Source organism: Tachysurus vachellii, chromosome 6 (genome assembly GCF_030014155.1).
Source record: "Tachysurus vachellii isolate PV-2020 chromosome 6, HZAU_Pvac_v1, whole genome shotgun sequence".
Taxonomy (NCBI): Eukaryota; Metazoa; Chordata; class Actinopteri; order Siluriformes; family Bagridae; genus Tachysurus; species Tachysurus vachellii.
The window spans coordinates 11,238,986-11,266,088 of record NC_083465.1 but is presented as its reverse complement, the minus strand read 5'-3'; the positions used below and the strand labels follow the sequence as shown (position 1 = coordinate 11,266,088).

The 27,103-nt window shown below is 39.3% G+C and overlaps 1 protein-coding gene across 3 annotated transcripts; it reads left to right on the top strand.

Moving 5' to 3' along the window:
- The first annotated feature begins 140 nt into the window (after positions 1-140).
- On the top strand, positions 141-25,499 carry dctn1b (dynactin 1b). 3 transcript variants are annotated; one of them, XM_060872168.1, is made up of 30 exons: positions 141-540; positions 2,926-3,177; positions 3,276-3,354; positions 3,509-3,540; positions 6,597-6,617; positions 9,869-9,886; positions 10,871-10,891; positions 11,307-11,477; positions 12,393-12,590; positions 12,834-13,038; positions 13,138-13,216; positions 13,325-13,484; positions 13,784-13,888; positions 14,065-14,256; positions 14,423-14,536; positions 14,640-14,792; positions 15,839-15,999; positions 16,101-16,269; positions 16,485-16,553; positions 17,799-18,014; positions 18,165-18,326; positions 18,934-19,065; positions 19,653-19,778; positions 19,893-20,035; positions 20,192-20,361; positions 22,047-22,168; positions 23,266-23,452; positions 23,549-23,622; positions 23,706-23,795; positions 24,026-25,499. In XM_060872168.1, exons 1-30 carry the CDS (start codon positions 508-510, stop codon positions 24,161-24,163), a joined length of 3,792 nt encoding a protein of 1,263 aa, XP_060728151.1. In that variant the 5' UTR covers positions 141-507; the 3' UTR covers positions 24,164-25,499. The 3 variants fall into 3 exon arrangements, with proteins under 3 accessions (XP_060728151.1, XP_060728152.1, XP_060728153.1); XM_060872169.1 differs by lacking the exon at positions 9,869-9,886; XM_060872170.1 differs by lacking the exons at positions 6,597-6,617; positions 9,869-9,886.
- The last annotated feature ends 1,604 nt before the right edge of the window (positions 25,500-27,103 follow it).

The window sequence follows — 27,103 nt, the reverse complement described above, 5'->3', positions numbered from 1 at the left end:
ATTTGCACTTATTAGTACATTGACGCATGCTTTTATAAGCATTTATAAGCTTCTGTATAATGGAGGGCTTTAGGACCCAGCACTGGCTTTTCTGGATCTGTCACAGAAAGCCCAGACACTAGCGCAGTAACATTGCTCTCCAAACGCACTCCCCTTCCAGCACTGGATACACACTATACATCCATATGCACTGTTCTCCCATTAGACAAGTCCTCTTAGTCAGCTCCCATTCACACACACACACACACACACACACACACACATTTAGATTTCAAGACGGGATGCACTGATTGTCATCATTGTGCATCAAGCAGTGGTGCTGGCCTTCTCCTGGACCAAGAGCAAACAGCAAGTTTCATCCAGCCATCATACAGATGGCGAGAAGAGAGAGAATGATGTGTGATGGAAGACAGGAGAGTTAGGGAGTGTTACAGAGGAAGACAGAGAGTCAGAGCCCATATTACCATCTAGATAAGGTTAGAGAGTCATCAGCAACACTGGAGCAGCATGTCTCAAATGAAGAGGTACACTTATAGCAGGGTGAGTCAATATCTTAACCTAGTGTCTGTTATTTATTTTCTATGCTCTTTAAAGAAAGATATGTCTTCATCATGTAAAATGATATTGGATATTGATGGTCCCATGTGGCTGAGTGGCTTTGTGTTTGGGGAAAGAGTAACATCACTGTGCTTTCCCAGGTAGTATAGCATGACCGGAAGTGTACTGAAATGACACGTGATGATGTCATTCAGTGAGTTCATTTATTACAAAGAGTTAATTCATCTATTATTGAATTCAGCACTCAGTTAGAATGTGTGTATGTGTATGTCATTTGTTTCTTTTTTATCTTTTATCTTTCATTGCTATTATAATTCTAATCATTAATATTTCTTTACATTTTAACAGTGTTGAATTTTGCATTTTATTTTAAGCAAAGTATCTAAAAGTATCTAATAGTTATGGACTTCCACACGATACATTAAATGATTCGTTTACTGTTTCCGTGTGTGTGTGTGTTCCTGGACCATCACACACACACACAAGCGCGCGCGCACACACACACACACACACACACACGCACACACACACACACACTCACACACACACACACACACATAAACACACAAGTTTACCCATACTGCACACCTGTAAAAAGTCTGCTAGGGTGATTTGCTCTAAAAGCTTTAATTACAAAACAGCTCAATGATACAGAGACTCACACAGTGTTTAATTATTTCTTAGGTGCAGCGAAGAAACCATCTTGCTTAGTCATTAACACAATTCACACTTTCTCTCTCCATTTAGTCACACTTTAATATTTGCTGAGTCACCATCATAACTCAGTGGACCATCTCTTGGAATTTTTATTTTCAATCTCCTCCGGTCTCATCACATAACTGTTAGATGCTTAAAACTTTGCATATCCATATCCATTTGTTACCAGTATTTCATTAAAACCACCTGCCAATTGTTGTGAAGGTCACCCTTGTGCTACCAAAACAGCTCTGAGCCATTAAGGCATGAAGGTGTTCTGTGGTATCTTGCTAAAATATATCATCAGTAGATCCTTTAAGCCTTGTTATTTGTAAGGTGGGACCTCGATGCACATCCCGCAGATGCTCGGATGAGATCTTCGGAATTTGGAGACCAAGTCAACACTCTGGACACTTTGTCATGTTCCTCAAACTATTCCTGAACAGATTTTGCAGCGTGTCAGGGTGCATTGTCCTACCGAAAGACTCCACTGCCATTACGGAATACTGTTGCCAAGAAGGGGTCTACTTATCTACATGTCTGCAGCAAGGTTTAGGTAGGTGTTATGGGTCAAAGTAAAATAAAAATGATGCCAGGACCCAGAGTTTCCCAGCAGAGCATTACCCAGAGCATCACACTACATCCACTGGCTTCCCTAGGGAAGCGATGCACATGCACCTGACTGTCCACATGATGTAAAAGAAAGCGTGATTCATCAGACCAGGCCACATTCTTCCATTGCTCCATGGTCAGCATGGTCTGACTGGTCTGCAGCAACACAGCCCCATATGCAGCAATGTACTGCAATGTACTGCCTGTTCCAACACCTTTCTATCAAAGTCAGCATGAACATTTTGAGCAATTTGTGCTACTGAATACATTAGCTCTTCTGTGGGATCTCACCAGATGTGCTAGCCTTCACTACCCAACTCTTCTCAGTGAGACTTGGGAGCCTGTCACCAGTTCATTGGTTGTCCTTTACTGGTTGTCCACTTTTGCTTGGTACTAACCACTGCATACTGGGAACAACCAACAAGACCTGCTGTTTTGGAATTGCTCTGACTCAATCATCTAGCCATCTCAATTCAACCCTCATAGAAATACTTGAAATTGTTTAGATCCTTATACTTGCCCATTTTTCCTGCTTATAAATATCAAGACTCTTCACTTGATGCTTAATTTAGCCCACCCCTTGATAAGTGCCATTATAAATTCATAATCAATCTTATTCACTTCAGTTGACTGTGGATTGAATGTTATTTCCATTATTTCTGAATGTCTCTTTTGCTCTTGGTGCAACAAAAGAGCAGCATGTGACTAAACAGAAAATGAAAATGGAGCATGTCTCTGAAGAACTGCATCCTTGCTAGTTGAAATGAATGCAGGTATTTGAACTACTTTCTCTGAGACGTGTATAGAGGAGCTGTTTGAGTTGTTCTTTCTGAGCCATACTGTACTTTGTATTCAAATTTGCACTGCAGCACTGATACACTACTTAATTCTTCTCTTCCAGTAGGTAGAGCAGTATTTTGCAGATATTAAAGAAATAAAATCTATTAAATCATGCTTCACCCTGTTTTTATTGTATTATACAGCATGTATTTTGGATTATATGATTATTTGGAATTTAGCTTGTATAGCCCTTTTGTATTGTCCCTCTTTTTCTCTCAGACCACTAGTAGCGGCAGCAGCAGGATGAGTTCAGATGGAGGAGGACGGCCAGTGAAGGTGGGTTCAGTAGTGGAGGTCATTGGCAAGGGCTATCGTGGCACCGTGGCCTACATTGGCAATACTCTCTTTGCCTCTGGGAAATGGGTAGGAGTCATTCTGGAAGAGGCCAGAGGCAAGAACGATGGCACAGTGCAAGGCAAGCGCTACTTCACCTGCCTTGAGAACCACGGCATATTTGTGCGGCAGTCACAGGTATACACATTACTTATTGTAAGAGTGAGTTTAAATGGACATTGCACCTTTTATTCTATCCTTATTTCCTTACCTTCTACTCTTTTACTCACCTGTAGATCCAGTTGGTGGAGGATGGGGCAGACACAACATCGCCTGATACTCCTGAAGCTGCCACATCTAAAGTGCCTAAGCGAGGTGAGCTTCTCTTTATGGCCATTTATACGTACCCAGTGTACACATGTTTCATATATGTGTTTAAATACTATTTTACTCTAGATTTGTTACAGCCGTGTTGGATTTCACAAATATGGCCTTCACATTTTGTCTTTGTGATTTTCCTTGTCCACAGAGATTCTGGAGGCTCCCAAGTCTAATAAAGTAGTGAGTGCCAGTTCTTACCAAACAAACAAACACAAAATGTGTTAGCATGTGTGTGGGTTATAAATATATAGTTGACTCTGAAATGGGAACAACAAGGCCAACACAGTTTTGTTTTTGCTATAAATGGAATACATACAAAAGAATATAGGATGCCAGATCAGAATATTAGCTTTCATTATATTTACATCTAGATGTAATAAAAAGTTATGACATTGTATTTTTTGCTTCTCAAAAATATTGGAACACGTGACAGACGGCCCGGGTGCGTCCCAGATTGAGTGTTTATACAATGGACCATTTTGAATATCTGCCGTTGTTTTGAGTTCTGGAATTAACGTGATGATGTTATTTGTTGTTAAAATGGATAAATATACATTAAGACCAGAGAGCTGTCTACAAAGGGAAGACATTCTGAAGCTGAGTAAAGAGTGAAAATTTAAAGTGAAAAAATTGATCAGAGCCATTGCACAATCATTAGGCATAGCTAATATAACAATTTGGAATGCCCTAAAAAAGAAAGAAACTATTGAAGATACCAGATATTAAACAGGTCGGTCTATTCAGTAAAGGTTTGAAGAAAAATCCAAAAACAATCACCAACAACCTCCACAGGGCAAGGGTGAAGGTATTACAATGTACTGTTCGAACTTGGAGATCAGAAATATAGAGGTCATACTATTATATGCACAACAGTCATCAGCAGTAAGAATCAAATGTTACTGACATTCACAAAGAAATACAGAGATGAGCCACAAAAGCTTTGGAACCAAGATTAAGTGATGGAAAGACCGAAGTGTGGAGAAAGGAAGGATAAGCCCCGATCCAAAACCACGGCTTTGGCTTCCATGTATGATTTACAGACAAATGCATCCAATCTAATTATGAGTAACTTTATCATGCAGCACAGACAAGGACCCAAAACACACTGACAACACAACAAAAGACCTCATGGGGGAAAAAGTTTTAAACCGGCAGCATTTTCCCTCGTAAAGAGTAGACTAAAACCCACTAAACAAACAGCAGTTGAAAGAAGCACTCTCGTTTTTTCTGGAAAAGCATCACAGCCTGTTATATCAGTGGGTTTCCATCTTGATGTGTTATTGCAATTAATTTTTAATATAAATCCAAATGTTAAGTGTTAAGTGTATAGCAAAAACAAAAGAATTTGGCCTTCTCATTCCAGTACTTTTGAAGGAGACTGTGTGTGTGCCATTTTACCTGATCATTCTTCCTGTGTCACAATTTAATGTGTTAAAGTGTCAATTTAATGGGTTACATAGAAAGTGGACGTTGTTATCTTTTATATCCACCAGAGGGGGTTAGTCCACCTCTCAGTCAGCTGCCATTCAATTATCTTTATACATATTTGTTAGTGTTGGATCAAAAAACACACTTTTTTATTTATGTTTTTTCATAAATGCTTACACGTTGAAATTTTGAAATCATTGGATCTCTCAATAGTTCAATTTAGCTCTTTTGTCTTAGCCATTGGCAAAACAACTCAAAACACATTTTTACTGTAAATCTCTTTCATTACACACTCCATACACATCATTTATTTTGCAAAAGACTTCTTAAAGTGCTTTAACTCTGAACACAGATTTCACCATTAAGTCATCTAAGATCTTAGTACTATATAAAGTATAAGAGAATGTCTAATGCAATCTTTTAATGAAATATGTGGCTATACCTGCCATCCAAGATTGTATACTGGAAAAGGTTGGAAGAAAAATAGATGATGAGAGAGAAAAAAGATTGTATAGAGATTGAGTTTTAGGAGAGAGATGGAGAGATGTAGCTTGTGGAAAAATAGGACAAAAACTTTTATCTTCCAGTAAGAGACAAACGAGGTTCATTTATAATGGATGATAAATATGGAGACCTCGTCATTATCTGTATTACATGATAGCATTGCACCAACGTGTACCACATGTTCTAGCCAATAGGAAATTAAAGGAAGAGCCCAGCATAGTTTTCTTTATAAACTGACAGATGATATTTGTCTCTTTACCATCCTAATTTATTCATTTCAACAAATGTGAAATACATCAGAAACAATTCTCTACAAAAATGTTATCAATGCCATCAGCATACACACTCTAACAGCTAACCTTTCACATGATCAGCGCAGTTTAATGTGGGTGGACTTTTATTCTGAATATTACTTTTTAGATGAGGCTTAGGTTCATATCTGGCAGTACAGTGGTGTGCAATATGTGTATTTTTAAGACATATGTTTGGGAAATGTAGAAGCAATGACACATGCTTCAATGATGTGTAGGCAGTTGAAAAAAACCTGGAATGTATGAACGGTATTTAATTATTTATCAGTCACATACACTCAACTTAAAAAATATTGGCACCCTTTTAAAAGAACATACAGAAGCAATTAGAGAAACTGCGTATAATTTATGAGAAAAATAAATAGTTTCATAAACTTTAGAGGAAACCAACTATAAACTAAAATGCATCAGAAAAAAAATGATGCAATCATCAGAAACACAAAGTCAGTGTTTTGCAATGCCTATTTAAGCTCAATTGCAAATTTGTGGTTCAAGCTGAATACAGAAGCACAAGTCTAAGAACATATTGCAGCGTGAAATGCGGAAATGCTGGCAGAAGAAATTAGTCAGATATGAAACTTGCCGGTTTCTGTGGTTTTAACTGACATTATTCTTGGTATTTTTTAAAAAAAAATAAAAAATAGAAAAATAATACAAATAAAAAAACAGTATTGTTAGACATTATAGGAAGAGGCTCAGTGCTGTTATTTTTTCCCAATCATAGTTATGTAGTGTTAATGTGTTAGTTCTAATTTTAATGTTGGACATCAATATTTCTAGACTGTATTCCATCTCAGATTCAAGCAATACACACATTCATGTACACTCTGCTGGTCTCTCCCTGACTCTTTTCCATATATTGAAGAGAAACAGTGAGTGGGTGTGTTTGTGTGTCATTGTGGTATGTGTATGTGTGTACATTCCACTTGCTCGGACACTCTGATCGATTGACTTTTGACCTCTCACGTCTTCCTCCTTCCTCTGAGCATGCAGCGAGGAGCCAAACCTAAAAAGGTGCTGCATGTTTTTCTAAACTCACTTAATGTCGACTGTCCCACACACCACCGCTCCACTAAGGGCCGCTGCATGCTGTCAAACCCTGCTACACACACCCTATATAACTGTGTGCTTGTACTCCTTGTCAGTCTGTTTTTGTCTGCTGGTCCTGTGCATTCCAACTGGAAGAGTTTGCGATAAGCTGCACGGATGTCCACTCATACAGTATGTGTATATAGACGCTTCCGTGCATGCAGAGGGGCAGAATGAAAAGGGACTGCAGTTTCACACATGCCATTTTACAGCATGCAACTTTATGTAGATATCATAATTACAGAATGCAAAGAATGCAGGCAATAGACACCATGTACAGTCTGATGGTCTGGAGTCGTCATTACAGCATCTTTATTTTTTTGCTTTTTGTAGCACCATTTAAGCTTGTGCAAGTGTTTGGATTTCAGCCTAAATGTTTTAATGAGGAGTTCTTCATCTTCAATATCATTAAAAAGATAAAGGAATGAAAATAAAACTCTCAGCCCACATCTAACCTTTTCAAACTGAACATGTGCCTGTCTGGGAGCTTGTGCTTTCTGAAGCAATTTACTAAAGAGCTCAGTCTGTACTCTATGGTGCAGACTGCCACAGGTCACTGCTGAAATATCGAGCTCTTACAATCACATCTGCAGAGCCTCTTCGTATTAACATCAACATTCAGTTGGTATTTCAGCTCAGAGGCTGCTCGGGTGCTGTACCAGACTATAGTATGTATGTTAGAAATGCAGACTTAACAGAGCTAAGATGATCGTTATTTTGGGTAACATATAACTTATGGCAGTACACGAATAACGAATAAGCAACAAAATAATTATTATAATAATAATACCTAAAATATTACTATTATATACAGTTTATATGTAATGTACAGTATACACACTGTTCCTTCTGAAGTAAATAAAAAACAAAAACTCACTGATGTTCTGTCAGTGATATTTGAGCCACCTCTTAGTGAGGTCATAATTCTGTTGCAGCTCTCTTGGGCTTTTGTTCACTGTGTTTCATGAGTGCATGGTGTTCGGTTAATGATGTTTCTGTAATATAGGTTCCATCAGTAACTTGAACACTGTATTTCTTTTATATTTGGTAGCGTTATGTATTTATTTAACAGTAAATCCTTTCCATTAATTATTCACTGACTTCAGATACATATACATAATACATATATTTATTGAAGCCCGGTGCCATAGGTGTCATAAACAGCCCGGTGCAAATCTGGTTGTATGTCCAACATTGTTATGGATCCCTAGTGGTCCTGCTGCAGGATCTCATGTTCAAGCTCGGATAAAATGGGAAGGTTAAGAAAGGCATCCAGCATAAAACCGGTGTCAATAACCGAATATGCACCTCGGGTAATCCGCTGTGGCAACCCTAACTCGGGTTAAACTCAAAACTTGTCTCTCTACTCCATTACATTGAATTTGAAATATAATATGAACACGTGGTGACGATGTTTAAACATGATGTAGTTAAAGTACTCAATGTCAGATTTGTGAATCTAAGAAATCGGTCATTCTAATAATATAATGCAAGAAGAAATATAGCCCTTCTAATACACAGTCACATTTGAGCAAACTAAGCCTTCTTGGAATTTTTTGTTGCTCATATGCACCTTGTCTACATATATATATTTATATTTACACACAATTATGCACATGTTACGGTTTCATTTCGAATCCAGTATGCCAAAGTCCAGAACCTGACCACCAAACATTAACTGTTATCACATCCACTTTAATTTATTTCTATGAAGCACTAAAGTACATGGTGCAAAAGTCTGAGTAGACTGAAAGATGGATGTGACATGCAAAGTTGTAGAAAAAAAATATTAGATATATAGGACAGCAACATCCTACTAACTCTATCTAATTATCACACCATCTTTCTGCACTCTGCAGAGCTGTAATCTGATCTATCAATCTGTCTCTATACTGCAGCGCCCTTCTCTTCTCTTCTTTTTTTTCCTCTTCTTTTCTCTTCTCTTCTCTTCTTTTTTTCTCTTCTCTTCTCCTCTGTTCTCTTCTCCTCTGTTCTCTTCTCTTCTTTTTTTCTCTTCTCTTCTCTTTTCCTCTCTTCTCTTCTCTTCTCTTTTCTTCTCTTCTCTTCTTTTCTCTTCTCTTCTCTTCTCTTCTCTTCTCTTCTCTCCTCTTCTCTTCTCTCTTCTCTTCTTTTCTCTTCTCTTCTCTCCTCTTCTCTTCTCTTCTTTTCTCTTCTCTTCTCTCCTCTTCTCTTCTCCTCTCTTCTCTTCTCCTCTCTTCTCGTTTCTTCTCTTCTCTTCTCTTCTCTTCTCTTCTCTTCTTTTCTCTTCTCTTCTCTCCTCTTCTCTTCTCCTTTCTTCTCTTCTCCTCTCTTCTCGTTTCTTCTCTTCAGGTCTGTGGAATCTGCCCTCACTAAGTGCATTAATATGTTTTAAAACAAAGATATTTAGTGAAGCTAAAATTGTGGCCTCTGTGTACACTGCACCTGTACAATATAATGTAATTAACCCATAGAGAGCTACCAGTGAAATGTTGCTAGGATACAGGGCAGACTTCTATCAGTTCCCCCTTCCCCTCACCCGCTCTTCTCTCTCTCTCTCTCTGTCTCTCTATCTGTCTCTCTCTCTCTCTCTCTCTCTCCTTGTTCCTCTCTAAGGCTAACACTCAAGAGGGAGGGAGGCTTGTGATGTAATGTGATGGCGAGGCAGCTGTAGGCACAAAAGAGCAACAGAGGGAGGGAGGGAGGGAGGAGGAGACTAAGGGAGAGGCAAGGAAGAGAGAGAGAGCGAGAGAGAGAGAGATGGATGCTGAGGGAGAGAGCGATGGCTGCTCTGCAGAAAGATGACAATGCTATAATCAGAAAGACGAGTCGAGTAGTAGAGAAGAAACTCTGCTGGTGAAATAAAATCCAAGGATTTGGATACTGCAGCAAACGAAGAGAGAGAGAGACCAAGATTAGTAGACTACCTGCAGCACCGTTTGTGTGTGTGTGTGTGTGTGTGTATGTGTGTGTCTGGACCCAGCTTGCCCGCTACTGTGTGTTTGTGGCTTTGCTACAGGTTTGGCCTGCTTTCCCCATTCTGTCTCTCTGTTAATGTGACTGAAAGGCTTTCTGTATTTCTACTCTCTCTTTGCCCCGTGTGTGTGTGTGTGTGTGTGTGTGTGTGCGTGCGTGCACACACTGTTTGTGTGCTGTGTGTGTATTTTTCCTCTTCACTTGCCAATATGATGAGACAGACGCCAGCTCCTCGTAAGGTATACAGCATCTGATTTGCTTTAATACCATATTCCTGTGTTTTTCTACATAAAATATAATTCATATATTCATTTTATAATAAAATATTTAAAAATTAGAATGCTCATAAAGGCAGTGATCGTGTGTGTGTGTGTGTTTGGTTTGAGGGGTTGGGGGTGTGACAGAATGAGTAAGTGCAGATCAAGTTGTTAGTGCAGCAATACAAATATAAAAGGCTTCACTTGTGAATGACATTGTGTTTAGGATTATGCATTAGGATTATTAGCATTGTGCTTAGCGATTAGCCACATGATATAAAACTATAAAATGATTATGATTATAATTCATAAGACAAGTAAGACTAATAATATTTAAAATTCCATTTTATTATAATGATTATTATAAAGGAGTTATAAGAAGTTATTAGCCTATTTTATATATGTAGCCTAATCTATATATATATAGATTTTATTATGAACTGTGTGTGTATGTTTGTGTGTGTTTATGAGTGTGTGTGTGTGTGTGTGTGTGTGTGTGTGTGTGTGTGTGCATATTTAGGTACAGAAGAGCTTTGTTTGTGCAGGAACTGTTGTGTCCTCTGTAACAGAGCTCTCATGAAAAGGCTTGTGTGTGTGTGTGTGTGTGTGTGTGTGTGCATGTGTGTGCGTGTTTGTGTGTGCGTGTGCATGGGTTTGTGTGTGTGTGTGTGCGCTTGACCTTGGTGGTGCCAGTCGGCTATGCAGATTTTCCTAATTAGAGAATAAAAATATTTTAGACAAACTTTTGTTCCTGAATTTTGACAAATGTGTTAATGCTAGAACTGTTATATAAAGAAAGCACACACACATACACACACATACACACACATACACAAACATGCACAACCTGCTTGTCTATTTCTCTAATCATGACACCTGTATACTTTCTTTCTGTATAAATTCTAAATGCTTTGTCATTATGTGTGTGTTTTCTGGTGTGTGTCTGTGTGTGTTCTTGCTCCACAGACTACGGCCAGGAGGCCAAAGGTGAGTTTTAATTCACAACAAGGTTTAAACTAATTCTACTAACTACTTGTGTGAGTTTAACACATTCTAATCAAGCGAGGAAGTGTAATATTTCTCACCTGTGATTAGTCTCATGTGGGATGAGCTAAGCTTTATGTTGAGTACTCACTGTTTTATGTGTGTTTCAACCACTTGTATTGTTTAAGCTCATTTTTTACATCTAAATAAAAGGTAACATCACTTATTTGAATTTTGTTGTCTGTGTTCCTTTTTTTAATACTGTATCTCAAGATATATGTATGTATATACTGTATAGCACATTATAACAGGGAATGTATAATGTTAACGTAAATGTCATTTGTACTAAGTATATAAACTTGCCACTGTATGATACCCAACGTGTGTGTGTGTGTGTGTGTGTGTGTGTGTGTGTTAGGCACGTACGGGTGTTGGAGTGAAGGTGGGATCTGGCTCTGCTTCAGCAGGAGAGATGAGCAGCAGTGAACAAAGTACACCTGCTCAGACCCCACTGGCTGCTCCTGTTATCCCCTCTCCTGTTGGGACACTCCCCTCCCCTGGAGCTCCATCCATCTCTGCCCCCAGTAAGGTGAGATACAGCATTTTCTCTTGCTATCTTTCTAGAATATGGGATTAGTATCATTTTTACTAGAGTATTTATGCATGTCACAAGGTGTAATATCAGTCAAATATTTTATTTATATTTTATTTTAAGTCTTTGACTATTCATTTGAATGATTTGTTACACTACACTGAGAATGTTATTGTCTAGATTTATGTCGGTTTTTTGTTTTTGCAGTTTAGGTCTAAAGCAATAAAGGGTTCATATTAAATTTGACTGCTTATTTCCATAATTGTGTGTGGTTGTGGCTCAGTGTAATACTCATATACTGTATATAGACCACAGAAGGACATAAGAGACTGAGCTGTGTGTGCTCATATATAGAAGAACCGGCAGTATTAGCTACTGTAAGTCAAATATTTTGCTTAATTTTGCCAGCGGGGGGCACGGTGGCTTAGTGGTTAGCACGTTCGCCTCACACCTCCAGGGTTGGGAGTTCGATTCCCACCTCCACCTTGTGGAGTTTGCATGTTCTCCCCGTGCTTCGGGGGTTTCCTCCAGGTACTCCGGTTTCCTCCCCCGGTCCAAAGACATGCATGGTAGGTTGATTGGCATCTCTGGAAAATTGTCTGTAGTGTGTGATTGCGTGAGTGAATGAGAGTGTGTGTGTGCCCTGCGATGGGTTGGCACTCCATCCAGGGTGTATCCTGCCTTGATGCCCAATGACGCCTGAGATAGGCACAGGCTCCCCGTGACCCGAGATAGTTCTGATAAGCGGTAGAAGATGAATGAATGAATGAATTTTTCCAGCTACATAATGCATTTATCTAATGTTTAATCTCTTGATTAGTATCTAGTTAAGTTTATGAATAAGGCATCCAATAATAAGCGAATTATATATGTGGATAAATATTGTGTGTGTGTGTGTGTGTGTGTGATCAGGAGGAGGAGGCTCTACGGGCACAGGTGAAAGATCTGGAAGAGAAGCTGGAGACTCTGCGGATGAAGCGGGCAGAGGATAAGGCTAAGCTTAAAGAGCTGGAGAAGCACAAGATTCAGCTGGAGCAGTTACAGGAGTGGAAGACCAAGATGCAGGAGCAGCAAAATGAGCTACAGAAACAACTCAAAGAGGCCAAAAAGGTATATACACACACACACACACACACACACACACACACACACAGAGCCTAATCAGGTGCTGTATCTTTATATATGAAGTGATTAGTAGCAGCATCATGTTAAGAAGGTAATGCAACACCCATGAACCTGATGATTGAGGAGATTGAAGAGACACACACCTTGACTGACCTCACACACAAGAAAACAGATATCAAGAGGACAGATATGATCTAATACTGATTTTGCCTAATGTCTTTACGGTAGGAAGCAAAAGAGGCTTTAGAAGCAAAGGAGCATTATATGGAGGAGATGGCAGACACTGCAGATGCTATAGAGATGGCAACTTTAGATAAAGAGATGGCTGAGGAGAGGGCAGAGTCTCTGCAGCTGGAGGTGGACGCACTTAAAGAAAAGATGGAGGAACTGACCATGGACCTGGAGATCCTCAAACATGAGATAGAGGAGAAAGGTATGTGTACATATTCACATTTACACACAAATGCATTGCTTCATTATTTCTCTTCCTGTGGTAGAAACTAGTTCATTCACAATGGCTCCTGACTTGCAGGCTCTGATGGTGCAGCATCTAGTTTTCATGTGAAACAACTGGAGGAACAAAATGCCCGTTTGAAGGAGGCCTTGGTCAGGTGCGTTGTAATGCAATCACTGGGTCTGTAGCAAAGCCTGCCTTGGCAGCTGTGTAGTTGCAGATAATCATCTTCTTGCATGTGTGTGTGTGTGTGTATGTGTGTCAGATTGCGCGACCTGTCAGCCTCTGAGAAACAGGAGCACTTGAAGTTGCAGAAACAGATGGAGAAGAAGAACTTTGAGCTGGAGGCAATGAGGATGCAGAAAGAGAAATTACAGGAAGAAATGAAGATGGCAGAGAAGACCATAGATGAGCTCAAAGAGCAGGTCTACTGTGCTTCAAACAGCATTCACCTAGAGAACACTAGAATATATATATAGAACACACAAACTGAACATGATCATCAGTACTATCATATGAAGATTTGATGGAATTGTATGAGACAGGATTATTCAGAAACTCAGAAATCGATGAGACGATCAAGAGATTTTATAATCATCAAAGTGAAATTTTCAGCTGAATTAACTGAAGAAACACAGGGATGTCTAGAGAAACAGTTTGCTTGTGGAAGGATAAATATAATGGATGACGTGTTGATTTAGGTTTGTGTTTGTGTTTGTTGTAGGTGGATGCAGCTCTTGGAGCAGAAGAGATGGTGGAGACTCTAACTGAGCGAAATCTGGACCTGGAAGAGAAAGTGCGAGAGCTCAGAGAGGCTGTTACTGACCTGGTGAGAAGAAGTATTTCTACAGCAGTTAACATTCTGAAGAATGACTAACAATAGGTTAAACACAGTATAGGTTAAATCATTGCTTGTGTGTGTGTATTTATGCATAGTAAGCTGTATCTCTGTTCTCAGTTGTGTGTCTAAACTTGCATGTGCTTGTCTGTGTATCTTCATTATAGGAGGCCATTAATGAGATGAATGACGAGCTGCAGGAGAACGCTAGAGAGACGGAGCTGGAGCTGAGGGAGCAGCTGGATCTGAGCGCAGCCAGTGTGCGAGAGGCAGACAAACGTGTGGAAGCGGCACAAGAGACCGTGGCAGATTACCAACACACCATCCAGAAATACAGGGAACTGACCGCACACCTGCAGGTACTGCAGCTCCTCACACTACAGCATCAGCACTCACATCTTTTATTAAAAGCGAATTCTTCGGCTGTTTGAATCTAGAGAAACGGCAGAAGGTTTGTGTAAGTCATTGACAAGTCAATTTAAGTTTGTGTGAGTTTATATGTGTGTTTTTTGTGTATTTGTGTAGGAAGTGAACAGAGAGCTGATGAGCCAACAAGAGGCCACTGCTGAGACGCAGCAGCAATCTGCAGAGATCTTCGACTTTAAGATCAAGTTTGCAGAAACCAAAGCATATGCGAAGGTTCAACAAATACACACGACACACTCCAAGAACAACTGTACCATTGTTTGCCTGTGTGTGTGTGTGTGTGTGTGTATTAATGTGTGTGTGTGTTTTATCCCAGGCCATTGAGATGGAGTTGCGTAAGATGGAAGTGACTCAGGCGAACAGACAGGTGGCTCTTCTCACTTCATTCATGCCCGACTCCTTCCTGAGACATGGAGGGGACCATGACTGCATCCTAGTCCTGCTGCTTATACCCAGGCTCATCTGCAAGGTACTCTATGAGTGTGTGTTTTTTGTGTGTGTCTATAAACCGAATGCTATTATGGTTCACTAATGTGTGTTTTAAGACCCTAGTTGTTGTAATGGATTTATTAACAACACAATAGCGGTGTCACAACCAGGAAGGAGGAAGACAGACCCGTATGCAGGATAGCTTGAAATGAATGGGTTTTAATAAATAATAAAGGCAAAACAGTGAAAAGACGCTAACTAAAATACAAAGGACGAGGAAGTGATAAGGTAACAGAGACGACACTTATCTAGACATTATCTAATGATTCCGCTCTGACGACAATAATTAACAATAAGGAACAGATGTGGAGACAGGGAGGAGTGAACAAAGGTGGGGCAGACACGTGACACGGAACAACAATAACAACTGCACATGGCCAAAAGTCCGGGCTGATTCCTGACAAGTGGAGATTACAATAAAATAAAAAAGAGTGGTTATGATTTATAGAATCATTTTTTAGTAACTATGGATATAATTGACTGCCAACTTAAACTGAACAGATGTAAAATGACACATTAATCACATTAATACAAATAAACCAAATCAATGTCATCTTAGTCTAATTTCAGTTTTACTAAAACTATAAAGTAGTATTTATATGATCTGAAATGTTTGAATCTAAAATCTAACAATTCAATTCATTGAATTCAATTTATTTGTATAGCGCTTTTTACAATGGACATTGTCTCAAAGCAGCTTTACAGAACATAAACATAGAACAAAAGGAAAACATAAGGAGAAATATAAAGAATTAATATAATAAAAATTCAAGATATATATATAGTTCACAGTGTGTACACTAACACAAATAGTTATGGTTCTGTGGGTAGAAAGTTTAGAAGTAAAAAAGCTCTAATGACTGGTTTATTTACAGAATAAATCTGTGCTGCCTTTCATATAAGGGATTGGCGTTTATTTATACACTGGAAGTGGTCGCTGTTTAGGAGAGAGAAGTTCTGATTTAAGGTAGTGTGTGTGTGTGTATGTGTGTGTGTGTGTGTGTGTGTGTGTGTGTGGTGTTACAGGCAGAGCTGATCAGTAAGCAGGCACAGGAGAAGTTTGATCTTACTGAGAACTGCTCTCAGAGGCCTGGGATGAGAGGGGCTGTGGGCGAGCAGCTCAGCTTTGCTGCTGGACTTGTTTATTCTCTGAGTCTGCTTCAGGCAACACTGCACAAATATGAATAGTACATACACACATACACACACACAATGAACCTATGCTATGTAAGTAATAGAACAGCAGTAATGTTTGGTTGTCTTGAATATGCTTTTACACTCTCTGTAGTGCCCTTAATCAGTGTGATGTGGAGGTATATAAACATGTGGGCTCCCTTTACTCGGAGATGTGCGTGCACGAGCGTTCTTTGGACTTCCTCATTGATTTGCTGCACAAGGATCAACTGGATGAAACTGTGAATGTGGAGCCACTTACTAAGGCTATTAAATATTATCAGGTATTTCTCTCTTTTACACACACACACACACAGATACAAATGTTGCTCTTCATGTCACTTGATGCTCAGACTCTGTATGTAGATTAACTCTATCACAGGCATCATTTTTAGTATTTAAAAAATTTACAGAATTTTATTATACAGAAATATAAATATTTTATAATAGACAGAGAAACTCAGTATGGCACAAATTATGTTCTGTTCTGCATCTACAGCACCTTTATAGCATTCATCTAGCCGACCAGGCAGAGAACTGCACCATGCAGCTGGCTGACCATATAAAAGTAAGACACACACACACACACACACACAGACTTGCCGATTTAAACTAATAGCACCTCTCCGCTGTGTACATCACTGCACACCAAGCCTCGGCAACAAATTTAGATTACAAGTATATGCCCTGAGCGTGTGCTCCACTTTCCCCTCATACAGTATAACTCAACCTGTGAAATTATGAGGAGTTTCTCTGAGGTTATCACATGGTGACTTGATAGACATGATTTGAATTTAAAAATCAAGCAGATGGCTTTTCTATGGCTACATTAAATCCTATGTAGGGCAAAGACAGAGTGAAGCCAGATAAGATCTGTCCGTTTTAAAAGATGGCAGATATTTTACTTGGCATGTCACATGATTTCTGTGTATCTTTGGGGGATTCTCTAGGTTCTGTTTTCCTTCACCCAAAAACATAACTATAGGTGGATGAATGTGTGTATGGTACCCGGTGATCCAGTGTGTATTACCACTTCATATACCCTGTTCCTGGCTACACCTCCAGTGTGTATGGAGTTTGCATGTTCTCCCTGTATTTCAGGGGTTTCCGGCGGTATTCTGGTTTCTTCCCCAGTTCAAAGACATGCTTAAGATTGATCACAATTTCTAAATCATTCCTGTGAAGGTGTGTGTGAGTGAGTGTGTGATTATGCCCTGTGATGTGTTGGCACGTCATCCAGAGTGTCTCCTGCTTCGTGCCCTGGGAGAGATTCCAGGCTCCCTGTGACCCAGTGTTGGATAAGTGCTAGTTTTAGTATTGTTCAGGCTGCTGGGTGCTGGCAGATCATTGGTAATTTACAGAGCTGGAAAAGATCTAGAACGTTCCATATGTCTAAAAGTGCATCCACCTGGAAAAGTGGTGCAATTTTTTTGTTTTAGTTGTGAAAAGACAGAAAATGTAACAGGGTTGAGTTTTTGTTAATTTTGTACATAATTCATGCAAATTGGCACAAAACATCAATTTGCATGAATTAAATTGCACAATTAAAAGAACTTTAATAAGGACAATAAAAAAATAATGCAAACATTACAGCTAGTCATTTCCTGAACTTTCATTTTTTAATCAAATTAATCAAATATGTTGAGTAGGATTTGTAAACATATTTGCATGGAGATACACACACACACATGTGCACACACATACACAAATACACAGTTATAGCTATAGTTGTGATCTTTTTTGTACATGATTATTTGCTTCTACCATCACACTGCACAGCTCTGAAAACACTCACATCCATGTATCTCTGCAGTTTACCCAGAGTGCTCTGGACTGTATGATGGTGGAGGTAGGTCGGCTGTGCTCCTTCCTGCAGGCTGGAGGAGAAGAAGAAACACCGTTTTTTGTGCTGCTTAAAGATCTGGACACTTCTTGTAGCGACATTCGCCAGTTCTGCAAAAAGATTCGACGTCGCATGCCAGGCACTGATGCTCCAGGCATCCCTGCTGCCCTCAGCTTTGGCTCTCAGGTCTAAACACACACATGTGCATACACATATAATTTTGCTGACACACACACATATGCTTAAATCTCTTATGTATGAACAAGAACCTGCAGACCATAGAAAAAAGCATTTAATGGACAGGCATGGCTGATGAGAGCGTGTGTGTGTGGACAGGTGAGTGAGACGCTGGCAGAAAGCAGAAGGCAGCTGGCTTGGGTGAATGCTGTGCTGCAGGAGGTGGCTGCAGCAGGAGCTCAACTCATTGCTCCACTTGGAGAACATGAGGGTCTTCCAGTGCTTAAACTGGAGGACATGGCCTTCAAAGCAGCTGAACAGGTCAATACTTGTGTCTGTGTATGTCTGTGTGCAGCATGGATTAAATCCTAATGTTAGTTCTAGGCACGGACTGAGGAATTACACTATGTTTGGCTATGATTTTGAAAAGAAATTAATAAATACATACTGCAATTTTGGTAATATTAGAACTGGGATAGATTCCAGGCTTCTAGAATGGGATGTAGTAGCTTAGTGGTTAAGGTGTTGGATTACAGATTGGATGGTTGTAAGTTCAAATCCCAGGTCCACCAAGCTGCCACTGCTGGGCTCCTGAGCAGGGCCCTTAAAGCTCAAATGTATAAAATTAGATAAAAATATAAGTCGCTCTTGGATAAGGGCGTCGACCAAATGTCTATTCTAGAAAAATTTCCAAAAATATTTGTCTATATTTTTACTTTTGTCAAACTAATGTGCTTACTGAGGGAACCCTTAAACTATCTGTTTATATCCTTACAACAGAGTGTAAGGATATACATTTCTCTTTTAGAAACAATCAGAGTAGTCTTTCAGAAATGCAGAACAGTTTACCTCCCAGGAAGACTTTATTAGAGGTCATTGTGTGGTTAGTCCTCATGTGCATTTCATCTTGTTCTGTTGTCATGCTCAGATCTACGGCTCCCAGGGTATAAACCTCTATGAGTGTCTGCGGCAGTCCTGTAGCGTCGTCATCGCAACCATGAACAAGATGGCCACTGCTATGCAGGAGGGAGAATACGACTCGGAGAAGCCACAGACTGGGGTGAGTTCCATACGACAGCTGTATTACTGCAGAGCTGTTCATTATCACAGCAGGACCATGTTACAGCCAAGTGTTCTAGCTGAACATTTGGAAATAATAATAATAAAAAAAGAAATATAGCAATCAGAATAAGAATCACCTTCATTTTTCAGTGAAAAGCATTGTAAGGGTTTACATATACAAGGAATTGGTCTTGGTGTACTGGTGCATAGTAACAACGAAGCATAGAAGCATAAATATTAAGAAACTATTAGTGATGAAAGCTATGAGTTAAAGATAAAATATATTTAAAAAAAAATTGAAGGAAATAGAAACTGTATAATATTGCTGGATGTGCAAAAGTGGATCAGTGCAAATGCTACATTCTAAAAGCTACATACAGTGCAAATGAGACATAACTGTGCCTTAGTGCAAGTTGTGAAAAAGTGGAGCAATGCAAATGCTCAGTTTGAGGTAAGATGGTACAGGTGCAGTATAAACGTCTTGAGTTGGCAAATGGAACAATACTTTAAGGGGAAACAAACTTATTTAGATGTTTCCCATGTAAAGTTTAGAGATCTACATTTTGTGTGTGTTTGTGTGTGTAGATGGCACCAGTAGAAGTGCGAGCGGCTGCACTGAGGGCCGAGATCACAGACGCTGAAGGACTCGGCCAAAGATTGGAAGACAGAGAGACTGCCATCAAAGAGCTCAAGAAATCCCTCAAAATAAAGGTAGCCACACAATTTAAAGCGAGTATAGTACATCCACATAGTACGTCTGCTGCATACATGTATGTAGGTTACTAATAAAATGAATAATTGATGTTGAAACATCCCTCTGTGTAGGGTGAAGAGCTGTGTGAGGCCAACGTGCGGCTGAGTCTTCTAGAGAAGAAGCTGGACAGCGCTTCAAAGGACGCAGACGAACGTGTGGAAAAAATCCAGACCATTCTGGATGAGACCCAGGCACTCCTGAAGAAAAAGGAGAAGTATGAGAATAACCATTAGAATAAGCTGACAAGCACTGATGACCTTTTACACAATATTGTCGTTCGTTCTCACCGATTGATAATCATTATTATTGATCAAATGTAGTTTGTGTTACAAATCTGTGTGTGTGTGTGTGTGTGTGTGTGTGTGTGCAGGGAATTTGAAGAAACCATGGATGCTCTGCAAGCTGACATAGACCAACTTGAGGCAGAGAAGACGGAGCTGAGACAGCGGATAAACAGCCAATCAAAGATGACCATCGAGGGACTCAGAGGAAGTCCCGCCTCTGGCATTGCATCCATTGTGACTGGTGGCATTACAACTGGTGAGAATGATAAAAATCTATGGCATTCTAAAGGATAGCTTACCTGTACGTTTATAATGATTGGACATGTCATGATTTTTTTATAATAGTTCTGAAAATGACAGAAAATGGCATCGTTTTCATGCACCTCAAAAAGAAATTCTGGTTACGTACAAAAGTGAAATGCTAGACTATCATATTTAAAGATACTGTCCAGGTGTTCTCCAGAGATAGACACTTCTAACAGGTTTTCTTAGACTGCTGCACATTTTTCTGCTTTTCCCTTTCATGCCTTCTTTCCTTCACTGAATTTTATATGTTTCTTTCTCGTATCTCTTCATTCCCACTGCAGAGGATCAGAAAGGTAAACTGCATTGCTACTCTGTCATTACTACTCTGTGATTTACACTGTATGCCACACTATTATGTAATGAAGGGTTTGTTGGATTTCTTTCATAACACTTTTAGGGATTTCATCCTAAAAAAATTGGCAAACAATATTTCAACCACCTGAGAGAATTTAATATTTCCTGCTGTCATCTTTGTGCTTTTTCCACAATTGTGTTGTGGCGTATAAGCAGGTTGTTGACAAAGCTATTATTATGGTATAAAAGATTTAACTGCAGAAGAGAAGACAGCAATCATTATACCTTTGATCCTCAGAATCAGCGTAGCACCAAGTATGGGACAGAAGCTAGGTATTTGACCTCCAGTGAATCCATCTATAAAGTGAATTGGATGGTCCAGACATCTGACTAGTTTACTGACAAGAGCTGAGCCACTTTTGATAGACCTGATGAATGGAGCAAGAGTTGAGTCAGACTAATATACCAGCAAGAAGTTAGTGGTATGATGTTCTGAGCTGTTTTCATTGGTGGTGATCTGGGTTCTTCCCTTAGTGAGCTCCTGAAGGTATAAAGTTGACTTCTTGATTTTTTTTTTTAAAAAACAATTTGTGCCATGCTTCAAAATTAAGTATATGATATTATAATAAAATATGACCTTGATGCACCAAAGCGCCATCCTTTCCACTTGCCAAGAAGACAGTAAAGTACTAAAGGAAAGTGTTCTACAAAAACAGCCATCCGATAAAGTGATCAGCATCTTCACTTGTTTTAAGTCTCACTGAGATCCTCAGGTTTAGACGAAAATATCAAATATGATATCACTAATATCAGGTTTGTTGAACTAAAGTTTGGTATTTTATCATAGTCATAAATTCAGAATCTAACCAAGACAATGGACTCGTCTCAGCCAGTTACATCTGTAATGAAGCTCTTTATCTCTAAAGATTTTTATAAATTTTAATAAATCTTCATCAGTTCTAAATAAACATAGTTGCACTTTCCAGTTTGTATAACAGCTTTTATGAAACTACTGTAAGAAAGTGCAAATGCTGCATCCCTTATTTGCACCGAAATGATGGAAATGTGGTGCAGAATGCACTCTTTATTCTTCAAAATATCAGATTTAATAAGTGTTTTGCATAATAACTTGACACACAATGTACACACACTCTTCACCTTTTTGCTCGTCTTTTCTGAGCTCCCTAAAATGGCCCTCATGTGTGTCCTACATTCAGTGCAAGGAAATATACAATATATACAATATATACACAACCATCACAGAATGTCTATGCTGATAGTCGTATTACATGAAAAAGACAAAGCTAGTGATCTGGTGTGTGTGTGTGTGTCTATGTGTAGGTGCTGTAGGCGTGTGTGCTGCAGGAGGTGTGCAGGTGATAGATTCTCCACTGCTGTCCCAACAGATTGAAGCTCAGAGACTCAGCATAAAGCACCTGAAAAACGAAAACAACATCCTGAAGGTCTTGTGCACACACACACACACACACACACACTCGCACGCATTTCACTTCTCAGACTTGTTTCCCTAATATGGTCTTAAATTTGGTTACAAAGCCAGAAGTCCTGGATATTACAATTAAACCAGAAGCCGAATGGTCTGTGAAGCTCCCAAGTAGCTCAACATAAAATGTTTCATTTCACTCTGTTGTTGGGGTTTTTGGATAAAATTGCTCTGTATACATGCTCCGTGGGTGGGACGGATGGTAGTGTTACTCTCTTCCCTATCAGTTACAGCATCATTAACCAATCATGGGTGTTTTTAAGCTCATGTATGAGGAACCGAGGGATAGCACTTTCCTCTGAGTGTTACACTGCGCTGTGGCGCAACATAAGAAGCAGTTTGAACAGTTGGCTGGCTTCACGTGTTTCAGAGGAACCATGTATTAGCCTTCATTCTCCCCAATTCGTAGCTGGAGTCTGGTTAGTGGGTGGAAAATTGGCAGGTGACCAAATTGGGGAGAAAAGTGAGACAAAAATAAAAGGATTGACCTTTCTGAGATTGCCAGATTATCAGTAATGATATTATAATACCATTTTATATAATAATAATAATAATATTAATAATCTCTCACTCACTCATTTTCTACCGCTTATCTGAACTACCTCGGGCCACGGGGAGCCTGTGCCTATCTCAGGCGTCATCGGGCATCAAGGCAGGATAATAATAATAATAATAATAATAATAATAATTTATATTGCACAGACAAATCAGCAAATATTAATAATATGCTTATATTAAATTCCAGTTAACTTTGATTCTGATGAAAAATAAAGTATGTACAGCTGAATTCTGCGCAGTTTCCTAGTAAAAGTTGAACAAGCATCCCTTGAAACCAAAAAGACAATTTTGGCATAACAATATGGTGTTTTTTTAAAGCTTAATATTATACTGCATTATTTTAGTACAGCCTTTCATTGACCTCAATATATTTCCATTTCTTGTGGTTGTTATTATGTTGAAAAGCTCTTTAAGGTCAGAAACCGAAATTTCAGAGTATATACACATCATTTGTCATCAGTCCTCATTCTGCCTCTGCAAACATGTTTGTGTATCTAGGCAGAGAAGATGCGTGCTCAGTTAGCTTCACTTCCTCCACTGAACGTGTCAAAGCTGAGCTGGCGAGAGGGTTGTAGACCGGAGGTCCTATCCAGCGCTCTCTATCGCAAAACAGACCAACTCCTGGAAACACTGCTGCAAATGAGTGCTAATGTCAAAGTCGTAGACATCACTGGAAAGTCTCCAGGTTAGAGATTGTGACCTGCTCGTGATGGTTACACTTCTACACATCTATACATTTCTACTAACATAGAGAGGCTTGTGTTGTTATTTTTGTGTACAGTGACTCCCAGTGCCCAGCTCCTGGAGCAGACAGCAAGGCTACAGTCTCTCAGTGAGACTCTCGACAGGCTAAAGGTAAAAGCAGTCAGAACACCAGTATACATCATTAGTCAAATGTGAATGGTGCAAACTGAACACAGTCATTCCCTGCCCTTTAGGATGAAGTGGCAGAGCATGTGGTGTCTCAGAGACCTGGCGCTCAGGTTTCGTCCGACTTCGCTACTTTCCCCTGCACCTCCTTCGTAAAGGTAAAACCACAGAGACAACTTCGTGTTATAAGGTTGTTGGCAAACAGCCATTATGAGATGTAGTCCACCAACATGGTCCGAACTAAATTTACATATATTCTGAGATGAACTGTGTCGTGTTCTCCTGTTTGCATCCTGGGGGATTAGGGTTAGCACCTAGAACCATATAAAACTAAGATAAACTAAGATTCTTTTGGTACATATTTCAAATATTACATTTCTCACACCAGGCTAAGGAGGAAAAGATGAGAGATGAAGTGTTGGTTGGTCGTGTGATGGTGCCTTGTGCTCGAGGGAAGGAGCAGGTTCACCGGCTTATGCTGTCACAGCACCAGCTGCAAAGAGTGCATCGCCTGCTTCAGACTTAAACACAACCTTCAGCAAGAACGAGCCTTGCCACCGCTTCCTGAGAAACCTGCTCCTTTTTCACTAGATTCATCTCAAATTTACCATCAGAAGGACGCGTAGTATACCTCGTTTACCTGGACGATTCACGGTTTGCAGGGACGGGTTGGATGTTACTTTTCCTTGGACATCTTCACAGCCTCAGAAGCACATGCTCCTACTGAGGCAGAAAGCAGCAACTGAGAAAAATAACTATTTATTTAGTTTATGTCCAGCGAAATAAGTAGTAGTTAGAAAATTTGATAAAGGCTGTTTGAAGGTCCTTTTTAAACTGGTAAATTAAATGGCATAATAAAAAGGGGAAATCATTTTGATAGATGCTGCCTTTTGCCTTAGCAGGACAACACAGTTTACTAGTTGAGTTGTTTTTTTTTATCAGTGGCTGCAGGCAAAACGTTAAACGCTTCCTTGAAACTGACACCAGTGCACCATCTATTCACCCCTGATTCAACACTCCTGATTCGACACTTAAGATACTTTCTAACGCACTCTTTAGCTGATTTCAGTGAGCTAGAAGGAGAAAAACACAACTTTCTGCATAGCTGACTGCTGTGATCATAAGATATTTTTAAATGGTTTAAAACTCTGACAGTGCAAATCTTCAAGGACAAATACAAGCAGTCATCATGGTGCGCTATAAAATTATAGTGTTCCGAATTATTAATCTGGCCCGTTATATAGATCTACTACTACTATAACAGGGACCAGAACATGGAACCTTCAGGTTTAGGGCATATTTGCTACGATAATGTTCCGTTTGTCCCTTTTTAATCATCCACAATCATCCATTGGCATTAGACAAGGCAAAAAGCAGAAAATACTGTAAAAGCATACCTTAGCATGTATTCATTTCTGCTTTTAAAATATGTAAACTAATTTTACAGTCACAAACACTGTTTCAAATATTTCACGTATCTCTATCGCTTACTGACGGGTTTAAACAGGATGAGAGATTTAGAAAACGCAAGACTGAGACTAGGATTTAATATTTAAACCAAAGCTGTTTAAATGTGCTACACTGTGCTGTGCTGTGTGAGCATTTTTGTGTTTAACAAGGAGTTTGGAGAAGAGAGTTTACATCCCAGATATTCACTTAGAAAGATGACATGGTCAGTGATGATTTCGGGTGAAGGAGCTGCGGCTGGAAGAACAAACTGCACAGTATTTGCTCAAAAGTCAATATTTCAAGTGGTCTTAAGTAATCAATGTTGTCTTAAGTTATTAACCTATTTATTGTGTAAAATGCTTAATGTTGCTTACGTTGACGTCATTGTGAAGAATGTGTTTGACAGCTGAATAAAGCACATCTAACAAACGCTACAAAAATATACTGGTGCATTTCATATGGTGTCATTTCGACAGAGTTTATGAAGACAAGCAGGTTATTAGGGATCATTCAGAACAGCTGCTGGTTCAGGAAAGAACGAGGGAGGAGTGGGATGAATACAGCAAGATAAACATTTTACATTTTAGTGTTGAAAAACCCTTCATGTCATGTCACCTACATATTCTTTCATGCCACTCAAGTTTAAATTGCAGTGTCTTTGGTGTAGACACAGTAGTTTGTAGTCCCTCTAGGATTTGTGATACTGTGATCTCTCTCACACTGGGATATTTGAAGACTGCAATTATTAAAAATTACTAGATTTTCCAGATCACGCGAAATCCTCCTTTGATTCCCGTACGTCAAACACGAATACAGCTATAATAGAAAGTAATAACATTTTTTCTTCACCAATAGTATTGATAGCTTAAAAGAATAATCCTGGGTGTTAAATGTCACCATTTCGAGTAGATTTCTACAAAAAAAAGTACAAAACTGCTGAGAGAACGATTTTGGAATCATCATTTGCACTTTAAAGCAAAAAAACACCTTTTATGTATAATAGAATAGGATACACCACAAGGATAACCAAAACATTGCTGTTGTTTTGTCTCTCTTGGATGACCTAAAGATTACACTTACTGAAGACAGTTTATACCAAAGCTTTACAGCCTAGTTGGGAAAGAGTAAGGAGCCATAAAAGTGTCAACTGGTGCCATATAAAAGAGGATGTGTTCCCTTTAATGTCTGGTTCCTCTCAAGGTTTCTCACTCATGTTGTCTCAGGGAGGTTTCCCCTAGAAATCTAGATGTGGATTTCTGTAACACAGCTTCACGGAAGAACAACAGATCCACACCTAGTGATTATACAGTAAGTGCTTTATCCTGGTCTGTATCATGGTGGATCTGGAGCCTTTTCCCTGGAATACCATTCCATTACAGGGCACCTTACATTGAGCTATAAAATTATAAAAATAATTTTATAATTATTAAATTATAATTAAGTTATAATTAATAAAGTGGAATGACAAGAAAACAGTATTGAACACATTAAGAACAAGTAGGTTCTATCTACGCTATCTGCAAATTAGAATCAGCTGGGTTAATGCAGGTTAAAAGGTTAGGAAAAGGCTTACCCGCCTCTGAATGCATGTATACTAGCATCTCATGACAGGGGACAGGGGACGAATCAAGAGTAATAATATTTTTTGAAATCTGTGGTTTTCTTGAAGTAATGCCAATGTCTGGTCAAAATCTCATGTGAATTGCAGCATTGAAAGAGTGTTTAATAAAAAATTTCTTTTTAAAAGCACACATCCAATACTTTATTTCCCCAACTGTATATGTATATGCACGTTTATTGACACCTGGGGCAATTTAGAGCAGTTAATGCGGAATGTTTCTCGGAAATGGAAACCAGAGAACCTAGCGGAAACCCACACAGCCACAGAGAAAACATGCAAAACTCCACACAGACAGTAACCTGAGCTCAGGTCTGAACCGGAAATCCCGGACCTGTGATGCACCAGTGCTGCCTACCACCAAACTTCCCTCCTAGTACTGATGCCTCACAGATTCTG